Source organism: Eimeria acervulina, genomic scaffold (assembly GCF_000499425.1).
Source record: "Eimeria acervulina Houghton genomic scaffold, Eah_scaff864, whole genome shotgun sequence".
Taxonomy (NCBI): Eukaryota; Apicomplexa; class Conoidasida; order Eucoccidiorida; family Eimeriidae; genus Eimeria; species Eimeria acervulina.
Window position 1 is genome coordinate 1,472 of NW_013547105.1, and position 12,177 is coordinate 13,648.

A 12,177-nucleotide genomic window follows, 5' to 3' on the forward strand; every position below is an offset into this window, starting at 1 on the left:
ATTTGATTCTTCTACTCAGCTCTTATAAGAGGGAAAGAAAGCGAAAACCGATGGAGGCCACCCACCGTGGCGACAGTCTGACCACTGGTGTGGAGGTTGCGTACGCGTACACTGGCAGACTCTGAGGCATTCATAAAGCAAATATATTTCATAAAGGCAAGCAATCCACTCTCTCGCTTCTATACCGCTTCATGATTGGAAAGAAGACATCCCCCTTCCAACGCAGCATGCAAACCCGCTCATACTCTAGTCCAAGGACCGCAAGCGACGGGTGATCTCATGGTGTGCACAGCAAAGAACTCCCATGCTACTGCATGCCCAAGACTCCGGAACTACTTGAGTTCAGGGGCTCTAGGAGTGGCAGCGACGGCTGCGTTACAGATTTCTCTCCATGCGACCCTCTTAAACTGCTCCAGCCATGCACAGGCGGCATGACAGCTGTGGTACAGCTAACTCCAGCTTTCTCTGGGCTGCAGCCGCCCAGAAGCAATCATGAGAGCATTAAATATGTTATGTGCCCACACCAACACCCACACGAAAGGAGCCAGTGCCCATGGTCACTTTAGGGGCACCAGGGAGCTCGTGCTCCTAGACGCTCTCACAGGAGAGGCGTTTCGGTTCCCTTGGCCTCTGAGCTTATCTGGAAACGCCAGCGTCAGGAAACTCCAGAGAGATCAGAGCTCGTCCCCGGCTCCAGAGGCGTGCTTCTGGTTAAACTTAGAGCACTATGTGAACCAGCTTCTCCCCATGCTTCCTCCCTCCCTTGCTGCTGGAAGTGACTCTGCAAGGAAGAGATCTAAAGACGTTGAGCCGCAAAATAAGAGCGCATCCAGACTTGAGGAGCCTCAGCGATGTCTCTGCTTTGTGGAGGCCACCGGAAGGAGCCTCTCAGCAGAGGCTGCGGCAGCGTTGCAGGAACCAGGTAGCAGCAGCAAAAACAACAGCAGCCTTATTCAATCAAGTGGGCCTCTATCTCTCATTCTTATCCGCCCAGAGCTACTTTCTTGTTTGGGGAGTAGCTGCTACTATGGACCCGCTTTGGCCGCTTCAGCAGCAGAAGGCACAGATGGTAAGTATGGCGCAACAGCAGCAGCTGAAGCTGTTGCACCACAGCTGACATCTCTTTCACTAGCGGCGGATCCCAAAGTTTTATCGACTGTGGAAGTAATCCATGGGAAACAAATACCAACAAGAGAACCTGAGATGCTCAGCAGCTCTCTGCCCACCTACAGAGCGGGTGACCGCGCTGCTGGTAGAGGGGTGGGAGGGGTGGGTGCAGCCGTTATTGCCGCTGCTGCTGCTACTGCTGCTCTTGGGGGCGGCGCAAATCCTGATGCCGCTTGTGCATGCAGCAGCGCAGACTGCTTCAGTTTTCCATCGGCGACTGTGCAGCAGCGGCTGGTCAGCGGGGAGCTGAAGGCGTTGCGGAGTGCTACGCTGTTGGATGGTGACGCCTCATTCAGGGTGTTTGGCAGCAACATCGTTGCTGCTGCTCCCTTGCTTTGTGCTTCTCGCGATGCAGCTGCTGTGGCAGCCGATCTGCATGTGCGGCTGAGACGCCAACGGTCTGCAGCAGAAGTCGTCGTGCGGGCGCTGCTGAGGCACGCAGACCTGGCGCTGAAGTGGGCTGAAGCTCTCAAGCTGCGGCTGCAGCAGCAGGCGATTGCTCAGGAGAGCGTCGTTGCGGGGTTCGAGCAGCTGCTACTCAAGCTTCAGCAAACACCTGTCGACCCGGTGCTGCTGCTGCTGCTACAACTTAAGCACGATAATGCTGTACAGCAGCAGCACCAACCAAACGCAGATACCACCTTGCTTGCAACTGCTTCAACAGAGCTGTTCAGTCACAGAGCGTCTCCTCGGACGCAGGATTCTGCCGCTGCTGGGGTTGCTGCTGCTTCTGAAGAGGTGACTGCAGCAAGGCAAGATACCTTAAGGACGGCAGCAGCAGACACTAAAAAAACATCATTCTTGACAGAAGCAGGAAGTTCTGCTGCAGGGGAATGCAGTCCCGCGGATGTGGGCTCGGGCAAAGGTGTCTGGGCAGATGCAATTCATTCTGCAGAAAATGTCTCAGATGAATTTGGCACCATGCAGCCGTCCCCTGCAGGATTATCAGCGGCCTCATGCGGCTCCTTTGCATCAGCAGCAGCAGCAACAGCTGCAAGGCCATCAGCAGCACCACCACAAACGGAAGTTTTGTCATCACTTCCCGGTGAGCAAGTACCCCTCAAACCCTGCTTGTTAGGCAGCCCAGCACAGGGGACTTGTTGGCTGGGCCTGATATGCTCACCAAAGCAGCGCAGGAAGGTGGGGAGTCCTATAGCTGATATAAAGGAGACGGAATCTCCTGCCGCTGTAGCAACAACGGCGCCCGACAGCTCTCTAGGTAAGCATGTAGTACACTTCTGCGGCTCCGAGAGTCCCGACGGAGGCCCAGCCCCTGCAGCTGCTGTGCCCGCGGCAAGTGCATGCAGTGGGAGTGACCACAGTAACCCCAGCACGGCAACACTAGGGACTGCAGCTGGAGCAGTCCAGCAGCAAAACAGTCTTACCGGCGTAGAAGCTGTAAATGCCCCCGGCGCAGGGGCTACAAGATTTTCTTTTCTGGAAGAACCTGCAGGCCCTACAGCGGAAGTCGAGGCGGGCAGCACAGCCGCTGCAACAGCGGCAGCAGCAACTCTAGCAGCAGATTTAGCGACAACAGAAGCGGCTTCAGCAACGGCTCCATGTAGAGATGGAACAGTTATTGGGCCTTCAGTAGCCTCTCTCCTCAACGTCCCAGCCATCCGTGCGTTCGCAACATCAGTGTTCGCAGACCGCACTGCGGTGCTACAACAAGTCGAGCAAGTGGAGCAGGACATCTGTGCAGCAACAACTGCATTTAGGTGTGCAGCTGATGGCTTGCTCGCTGCAGCAGGTGAGACGGAAGCAGCGCTTTCAATTCTGCTGGGCGAGCAGCAAGAACTGACAGCTGTGCACACACGAGCTTTTGCTGCAGTTGCTGCTGCGACTCCAACACCGCCCGTAGCATACTCTCGGTTTGCTCCACAGCAGCTACGTCTTCTTGCTGCCGATCAGGAAGCAGCGATGTTGGAACTGCACCAGCTCGAGAAGCAGCAGAAGGCCCTCACGAAGAAACAGCGGGTGGCCTGGATGCAGCACTGCCGCCAGCAACTGCAACTCTTGCGCTTCTGTCTAAGAGGTCGGCTGAAGCTGCGGCAGTATCACGAGCAGGGTCTGGCTTGCAGCATGAAAGCTCAGCGCGTCAATGGAACTCTGCTGCAGCTCCGACGGCTGTATGCTTGCCCCGCTGCCTTTGCTGGAGCAGCCCGAGAGACAATTCGCCGTCTCACTTTTGCTGCGTCTTTTCGCAAGGCTGCGGAGACAGCTCGGGCCGTGCTGCACCGCATGCAGCAGCAGGAGCAGCAGCAACGGCTGCAGTTTCTGGAATCCGCTGCTTCCTCACTTCCTACAGCTGTTTTTTGGCCCCTGCTGCGTGTCACCCCACAAGAAGCCCACGTCACACTGCCAGAGACAGACGAGCCCATCATCTCAATTATAGATCCTTCAGTGCTTGCAGCCGCCTTGGACGAGTCACCGCAACAGCAGCGGGGAGGAGAAAAGGATCAGCAGCAGCGCCAGAAGCAGGAAGACCGTCTGCTGCTGCGGGCCTTGCTGCGCTCTGAACTTGCACGGACTCGCCAGCATACCGGGGGAGATATATGCGCACAACGACGGCAGCAACGACAACGGCAGCAGCAGCAAGCGCAGCAGCAGCAGCAACGAGGACGAGAGGAACAGCACCAGCTCCTTCGCCGAGCTAACGAGCTGCTGGGTGAACCGGCGGGTCCTCACGTCGTCCTGCACGACAGTGAGCAGCAGCAGCAGCAGCAGCGGCAGCAGCGGCAGCAGCAGCAGCCAGCGCCACCCAGCGTACACCGAGATACTGCTGCCCCGCCTTGGAAAATACAACCCTCGCACAGCGAGATGCAGCACAAACGGGAGGTTGCTGCCTGTGAGGAGAGGTCTCAGCAGTTCACCAGACCGCAGCAGGTGAAGGACCAGGAGGCGCGCGAGCAGCAGCAGCACAATCAACGGCAGCAGCAGAAACAGCAGCGTCAGGAACAGCAACAGAAGCAGCAGCAGCAGTGCATGGGGCAGGCATCCGTGCCGCACCCACCAGAGTTCCTGCATCCACTCGAGCAGCTTGGGCATGCACAGCTGCCTCGGCAGGGGCTTCAGGATGAACTTCTTTTCCCCAGTTTTGCAGCAGTAGATCGATTCGAGGAGCAACAGCAGCAGCAGCACCAGCAGGAGACACAGTTACTGCTCCTACAGCAAGACGTCATCTGTGGTTCTCAAGCTTCATCAAGGCCTGGTTCTCCGTGGGACCCCACAACCATGCAGTATCCGTCAGAACAACCACAACTCTGGCGGAATCAGGTAAAGGGGCCTTTTTCTTTACAGAAACAGCAAAGTAGGCTGCGGGCGGAGCAAGAGCCGCTGCTTCATCAGCTGCTTCAGCAGCAGTTGCAGCAGCCGCGGCAGCCACAGCAGTTGCAGCAGTTGCTGCAGAAACGGCAAGTGCAGCAGGAGCGAAGGCGTAAGAAGGAGAGGCCGGGTAATGATCACAGAGAGCAGGCAAGCGCTTACAAGTACGGCGTGGAGGCACCCAACAGCAGTTCGCAACCCAGTGTATATCAGCGCCAGCACCACACGCAAGCTGAAGTGCAGCAGCAGCAGAGCCAGGCACAGCCCGTGTCTGACCTGCAGCAGCATTATTTGCTGCAGCAGGCACGGCCTCACGGAACTCAGTTTCAGGCGCAGAAGACGCAGCAGCATGCGCTGCAACACGAGTCACACTGGCAAGAACAGCAACTGATGCAACCGCAGCAAAACCAGAAGCTCCTGCAGCACCAGGGTTTAGGACCTACGAAGCTGCCGCAGCAGGGTTGGGAGGTACCGGTGCAGCCGACGCCCGCAGCCTCAGGCCAGGTGCTGGAGCAGCAGTCGCAAAAGAAAGAGCAGCAACAGCGGCACCTGCAACAGCAGCAGCAGCCGCTGCACCGGCGGCACCTGCAACAGCAGCAGCGGCAACAACAGCAGCTGCAACAGCTGTACCTGCAGCAGCAGCTGGCGCATCAACGTCTGGCGGGTTGCTTCGGGGAGGACGAGGGGCAGCATTCGCCACTGAATTACCAGCAACAGCAGCGACAGAAGTTGCAGGAGGCACAGGTTCAGCAGCATCCAGGGTTTGCTGCTGGTGAACCCCAGCAGCGAAGACAGATGGGGCAAGACGCACTTGTTTTACACAACGCTGCGCAGCTGCAGCATCAGATGCAGCAGCAAGAGCAGCAGCGGCTGCAGCAACAACAGCAACAGCAGTCAACTGGAAGCGAGCAGCAGCATCTTAAGCAGTGGATACACCCCGTGGAGTCCTTGCACCAGCAGCAGCAGCAGCAGTCGTTGCAGTTGCCACCCGCAGCCGAGCTGCTCGATCAGGTGCATGAGGAGCGGCAGCTCCTTGTGCAGCCCATTACAAGCCAGAGGGAGCATTTAAATGCTGAACAAACACTAGAGAAGGCAGCAGCACTCCCGCACCAGCAAGAAGAAGATTTTGTGTGTCATCCCACGGATCTCCAGCAGCTGCAGCGTCTTGTCAGGCAAGACTGTGCGGGGTTGCAGTTTCCTATTCAGCAGCTGCGGAAGCAACAGCTCGGCGACAGCCACTTGCTGAGTGATTTCGCGCAGCTGCAGCTGCAGGGGCAGCGCCTGCTGCTGCAACAGCAACAACAGCAGCAGCAACTGCTCCTGCAGCAGGAGCATCGATTGCTGCAGCAACTTAGAGAACAAAGGCTGCTGCAGCAGCACGAACAAAGAGTGATGGAACAGCAGAACCTGGTGCGCGCCGAGCAGGAGGAAGAGCAGCAGTTACAAGACGGGCCGGAGCAGCACGAGCAAAGGTTAATGAAGAAGCTGCAGCAGCAGCAGCAGATGTTGGAGAAGCAGCAGCTGCCCACTTCAGAAGTACAGGTACCAGAGAGCTGGCAGCTGAGCCCGGCACCTTCAAGTGAGCATGCTGAAGGAACTCTTTTGGTGGCAGAAGCCGGGGACAACAGCTCAGAGCAGCAGCAGCAGCAGCTGCTGCGACTGCGAGGAATGCGTGCGTCGGAGTGCCTGCACCAAGGGGCTCCAGCTCCGCATCGGCAGGGGGAATCTTCAGCACATGAACAGCGGCAAGTATTGCAGCGGCAAGTACTGCAGCAGCAAGTGCTACAGCAGCAATTACTGCAGCAACAAGTGCTGCAGCAGGAACGCCGCTCGGTACCGCTCAGTGAGCTTGGGCACGACGTGTTGGGCTCGGCTCAAGGCTTGCTGCTGCTGCCACAGCAGTCGCAACACCAGCAGGAGCAACAGCTCCAACGTGGGGATCGTAGAGAAGAATTTTGGAAGGCGCAGCAACAACCGTCTGCCGTAACTGCTGCACTTGCGTCTGCTGCAGCAGACGGAGAATGCGAAGTAGCAACAGCAGCGCGCGTCCGTACAGCTCCGTCTCCGGACTCTGCACCTGAAAGAAGCGCTCAATTGATTGAGTTGCCTCAGTTTGATGCTGAGGATTTGGGCTCGTTGTTCGGGGAAGGGGAAGTTGCAGCAGTAGCAGCGACTACATCTTATGCTGATAGCGCTGGTTCAGTGTATGGGGACGTAGGCCGCTCTTGCAGCAACGGCGACGACTCTGCTGAGGGCCAAGCAGCAGACATGGCTGAAGTGCGTGAGGCCATTGGTGCTGCAGCAGAGACACTAGCGTCTGTACAAGCAGCCGCTCCACAGAGACTTGAGGAAGCAGATGCGGCTGCTGCCCACACCGTTCGGCGCAGCTGCTTGCCCGAATCCCCCGGGCTCACAGCAGCAGCAGCAGCACGACCAGCAGCAAGAGTTCGAGCCCTTGAAGAAAGGGGAGGCAAGAGAAACAGTTTTTAAGCATCAGCAGTTTTGCTATCACGTGTTGCATCGCGCAGGGCGCTGCTGCAAGCGGCTATTGTGGCTGCTGCCTTCGTGGCCCGCACAGAACGAGCGTCCCGCGCCCATAAAACCTTTACGTACACAGTGGGTAGGTAGCCGGGTAGCCAAAGGATAGTTTCGTAGTTAGCTAGACAGCTAGCTAGCTACCCCGCAGCCAAAAGGGGGGAGCTGATGCGTTTCACCTCTCGCTCGCACCCAATGCAGCTGCAACGCTGCTGCTCCCGCGGAAGCTAAGTAGCTAGGTAGCTAGCTTCGGATTTGCTGCGCTTAACAGAGTCAAAAAGATGTGCTGCCAGGTGCAGCAGCATTCGCTGCAGCAGGTGATGCTGCTGCTGCTGCAGCTGTTGTCCAGCGTGTGCTTGAAGTGAATGGGTGTATTGCGTTTCCTGCTGTCTATCCAGCTGGCTTGCCTTTTTTCTGTTCAATGAATTCATCTGCTGCAGCCTTCGCAAGGCGCTGGCGCAGCTCGCGCTGCTGTTCTCTGGCCCTGTCCCACTGTACTCTTAGAATGGTTCGTCCGGAGTGTCCAGGCACAGAGCCCTTAACTAAGAGGGCATTTGTCTTGAGGTTGAGGCCTAGCAGCAGCAAATCTCTCACCGTGCTGCTCTGCTTCGGGTCTCTCCCTGCCATACGCGTCCCCGGTAACACTCGACCGGGATCCGTTCCCGCCCCCACAGACCCGGGGCCCCGGTGGTGCTTCGACCCGTGCGTTGCGGGGCCCCTGCAGCCACACACGTAGAAACAGTCCACGCTCAGCTGTACGACACCGCTGCAGCGGCCTCTCTGCTACTGCTGCTGCTGCTGCAGGTGATGCAGCTGTTAAGTGCGGGGCACAAGGGGACTGCAGCAAGCTAGTCCTAGGAAGAAGGCAGTCGAAAGGAGACAGTGAGGGTGAGACCCAGAAGGGAAGGAAGCGAGCAAGCTGCAAGGCGCAGCAGCGGCAGCCTCCAAGTACACTTCAGGTGTATGTGCAGACAGCGGTTTAACTCAGAAGCAAAGACCCGCGAAGATACAATCGCTCACTTACATTTGCGTCCAGTGCGGATATATATATATATATATATATATATATATATGTATCCCTGTCTCTGTACATATATGTGTACGTATATACTTTATATTATGTGTATACCTATGTATATATATATATATATACATGCATAGACGCATATATTTGAAGATGCATATGTCTAGATATTCAACCATATAAGAAAAAATACAAATATGTTTACAAACATCCATATGTTTACGCAGAGATATAAGCAAATATACGTGAATAAAGACTGGAAACAAAGATGTTTGCTAGCATGAAGAGGACCAGCACGATTTGTTTGACTTGTTTACCCTTTGAATCCGTGTCGCTGCATGACGCCCTCAAAGCCTTTCTTCTTGGGGCGGCCCTTGACGGTAACGCGGGCTGCGCCCACCAGCGCAGAGGCGTCAAGGATTTGCCCCAGAACATAATCTGCTGCTGGCTGTGCGTACACCGCAGCCATGGTGCTGCTGCCCCCGCTGCCTCTGCTCCGAGCCCCCGCCGTGCTCGTGCTGATGCCACTGCTTCCTACACGCTGCAGCACACCCAACACCGACCGCCGCAGGAAGCGGTGGCTGTGTAGCGGATCTTCTGAGCAGCAACACCAGCAGCAGCAGCAGATCCGCAGCAGCACACAAACACACAACTTGGGATGGAACACAATTTGAGGCAGCTCTTGTGAAGATATGCGCGCCAGCAAAACAAGCTTCTCTAAGTGCACTTTGGTTACCTCCCGCATGCAACGGCTGCAGCAGCTGCTGGACGGTGGAGCAAGCGCGTGTAGGCAGCGTACAGGGATGTACCCCCCCAACCCTGAACTGCTGCTGCTGCTGCTGTTGCTACTGTTGCTACTGCTGCTGCTGCTGCTGTTGCTACTGTTGTTGCTGCTGCTGCTGCTGTTGCTACTGTTGCTGCTGTTGCTACTGTTGCTGATGCTGATGGGGATCTCACCGAAGGCCACTAAGGCTTTTCCGTATTCTAGAAACTGCACGATGGTGGCAGGGAGGACCTGCAAAAGCGTAGCGGGTTCTGTAGCCCCATCGGAAGCGAAGACGCACGTCATGCCCACCTTTAAAGCCAACACCTCCACCTGTGCGTACACCCCAACAGCTCCACCCCCTCCTCTGGCTATCTTAAGGAGGCCGCTCGACCCACTACAGCCAATACAAAGGAAAGAAAAGACAACCTGCAGGAACAGCTAAGCCAGATGCGTCTAGTAACAACCGTCAAGGCTGAAGCAGCAGCAGCAGCACCTAGAGAAAACAGCTAAGGCAGCAGCAGCAGGAGGAAATTATACCTTGGGCTTCATGTCCTCCCACGCCACCTCCTCCACCTCAGGCCGGGGCTCCTCCGGGTCTCGCAAATTCAAAAACTGCAGCAACAGGTCATCAGCAAAATGTCCATTGCATCAAAGCTAGCTGCTTAGCTAGCTGGCTAGATGGATAGCTAGCTGGCTAGCGTCGATCTGTGTGCGGCTGAGCATGGTTACTGACCTTGCGAACCCAGAGCCTAGTCTCTCCTGAAAGTCTGCCGCCGGTGATAATGCTGCAGCTTCTGCTGCTGCAGGCCTCATTATACAAGGAGCGGCGCTGCTGCGGCTGCTGTGCTGCACTCTCCCAGTTGCTGCCACTCGAGCTGCTGAGATGCGGCTGCGGGCTCAAGAGGAACGCATAGGTGCCAACCCCCCACCTTGTCTTAGTGCTGCTTGCAAGCCCAAAGTAGCTGCATCCTGGTAGTGCTGTCGCGAGCAGCAGCAGCAGCAGCGACAGCAGTAGCAGCAACAGCCAATGCAGCAAGACCTGGCGCTGCTTGCTGCGGCTGCACAGAAGCCGCTGCATAGCGGTGACATGCAGGCTTCAAAGGGCCTGCCTGGCCTCCCTCTCTCCCATCGCCGCCCCTAGTCCTGGTGGTGCTCCGTGGGCTGCTCCCGCTGCTACTGCTGCTGCTGGTGCTGCTGGTCTGACACCCGTGAGCTTTTGGCAGCTGTCTGCCTCTGCTGCGCCTTCCGCAGGCGCTGCAGCTGTCGAGGCAGCAGCACAACAACTGTTTCTGCCTCTGGAGGGGCAGCTGCTGCTGGCTAATGTGGTAAGTGACTGCTATGGCGGTTTCGTTGATTTGCTGGGATCGTCGCCTCCTCGTTGCTGTTTACTCTGCTTGTCTTTTGCTAATCTACAGGCTCTAAAAGCCATTGAGAGCTGCTGGCTTTAATTCAAAACTCTAACTTTCGTTGCTGTGCAATAGCAGCAGCAGCAGCAGCAGCAGCAGCCACCAGACCTTCCTGCGGGCCCCCAGCGGGCCCCATCCCGCTGCTCTATGCATGCGGAGCTGTTGCAATTTCATTTAAATTGTGTTTTGCGGAATTCGCAAGAATTGAAAAGAGGGGTTTTGTTGATGTGGCTGTCGTTTTGCCGCTGCTGGCTGCTGCTTGACGCTGCTGCTGCTGCTGCTGCTGTGACGTGCTCTCCTGGGTTCCCGGAAGACCATTTCGAGCGCGACCAGCAGCACCGCATCAAACAGTAGCAGCAGCAGCAGCTGCAGCCGCAGCAGCAGCTGCTGCTGCTGCTGTGACGCGGAAGAGGAGCGTCTTGCAGTAAACAGCAGCACGTCCGTCCACAGCTCAACGGTGCTCTCCCGTCGGCTTACTGCAGCTGCTGCAGCAGACACTTGCATCAATCCCCTCCCCACGCGTGCAGCAGCAGCAACAGCAACAGCAACAGCAATAGCAGCAGCAGCATGGTGGGCTCTACAGCGGTGGGTACCCCTCGTGGGTCAGGCGCCTCTAGTGGCGTATCGGCAGCAGCAGGGCCTGCTGCTTGTTCCCCCGTCGCCGCTGCAAGTAACAGCAGCATCAGCAGCAGCAGCAGCATCAGCAGCAGCAATATCAGCAGCAGCAGTTGCAATGGGGTGGCTGCGTTTAAGTCTGTGCTGCCTCTGGAAGCATCTATTTCTGATATTGTTCACCGAATCGTTCAAGAAGTGCTGCAGCCTATACTCGTGCCCTCGCAGCAGCCGTCTCCCCCCTCTCCCTTTACTTTCACCCACTTAGACCAACTGCAGCAGATGCTGCAGCAGCGGTGCCCCAGCAGCAGCAGCACGGGCACTCCGGGCCGCCGAGCAGCAGTAGCTGCAGCGAATGCTGCTTGCCGCGGCAGCACCTCTGCAGCAGGAGCACCAGCGGGAGGTGCTGCATCAGGAGGAACAGCAGCTTCAGGATCTCGGTCAGACGGCGGCGCTACTTCAGACAATTTGTCTTTCCCTTCTGCGCAGCCTCCCAGGTGTATAGACAGCCGGTCGCTGCTCGCGTTAGTACCACACGACGGGCGGCTGCTGGGGCAGGAGGCCTTAGCAGGATTGGCTATGGCTGTTGCTGCTGCACTGAATACCGTGCAGCTCGTGACACCTGAAGAACGCCTTAAGTGCCGTCTGCTGCCTCCTGATCGTTGCTACGAAACCAACTACAGGTGAGGGGGTGTGGATGCCGGGTGTATCTACAGATACCCTAGATATGTCTGTCCCTTCCTTGGGGCTTTTTGTATGCATGTTCCTACGCAGCAAGACATGCATTCAGCTAGGAGGCGTCAGCATTGAATCCATGCTTGTCTGCATGCGTGCATGCATGCATTCATGCATGCAACTAGAGCAGGTTGCTGCGTTTGTTTTGTTTGCAGAGAGTGGCGAGATTTTCTGCTGCGGAAGCAGCCTACTGGGGCCTCTTTAAGTTGTGTATTTGGAAGGGGGATGCTTCGTTCTCTGCTGCTGTGCTGCTGCTCTTCTTTGCTGCGCGACATAATGGGGGGGCCCTTGGGGTTCTGCTGCGCTGCTATATATCACCGCCTCTGTGATGAAGCCAGCCTTAGCCTTCCTGCAAGACAGGCGGCGTTGCATTCGCTGTCAACGCAAGACCCTACACTTGAGGTGTACTACCACCTTCTCTCTCTGCTGCTTGCCTTGGGCTGCTATTGCGGAGTTTCCTTGTTCGTGTTGTTCCTGGGCTTGCTGCTGTTGTTCCTGGTGCTCGTGTCTCTGCTGCTGTTGTATTGCTGCTGCTGTCTTTGTTGCTGCTCTAGCTCTAATGGCGTCTAATTTATCTGCTGCTGCACGTGGCGCGTGTAGGAGCAGCC

The 12,177-nt window shown here is 56.8% G+C and overlaps 3 protein-coding genes across 3 annotated transcripts; 2 read left to right on the plus strand and 1 right to left on the minus strand.

Moving 5' to 3' along the window:
• Nucleotides 1-492: 492 nt before the first annotated feature.
• On the plus strand, nucleotides 493-6,981 carry EAH_00050950 (hypothetical protein, conserved; the record flags this gene model as incomplete). The annotated part of the gene is made up of 1 exon (XM_013391262.1): nucleotides 493-6,981. The coding sequence occupies one exon, from the start codon at nucleotides 493-495 to the stop codon at nucleotides 6,979-6,981; it is 6,489 nt and encodes a 2,162-aa protein (XP_013246716.1).
• Nucleotides 6,982-7,416: 435 nt separating this feature from the next.
• EAH_00050960 (50S ribosomal protein L3, putative) lies at nucleotides 7,417-9,894 on the minus strand (the record flags this gene model as incomplete). Its single annotated transcript, XM_013391263.1, has 5 exons — nucleotides 7,417-7,744; nucleotides 8,368-8,591; nucleotides 8,850-9,146; nucleotides 9,354-9,428; nucleotides 9,550-9,894. The coding sequence occupies 5 exons, from the start codon at nucleotides 9,892-9,894 to the stop codon at nucleotides 7,417-7,419; spliced, it is 1,269 nt and encodes a 422-aa protein (XP_013246717.1).
• An 895-nt stretch (nucleotides 9,895-10,789) lies between these two features.
• Nucleotides 10,790-11,521, plus strand: EAH_00050970 (hypothetical protein, conserved; the record flags this gene model as incomplete). The annotated part of the gene is made up of 1 exon (XM_013391264.1): nucleotides 10,790-11,521. The coding sequence occupies one exon, from the start codon at nucleotides 10,790-10,792 to the stop codon at nucleotides 11,519-11,521; it is 732 nt and encodes a 243-aa protein (XP_013246718.1).
• Between the last annotated feature and the right edge of the window lie 656 nt (nucleotides 11,522-12,177).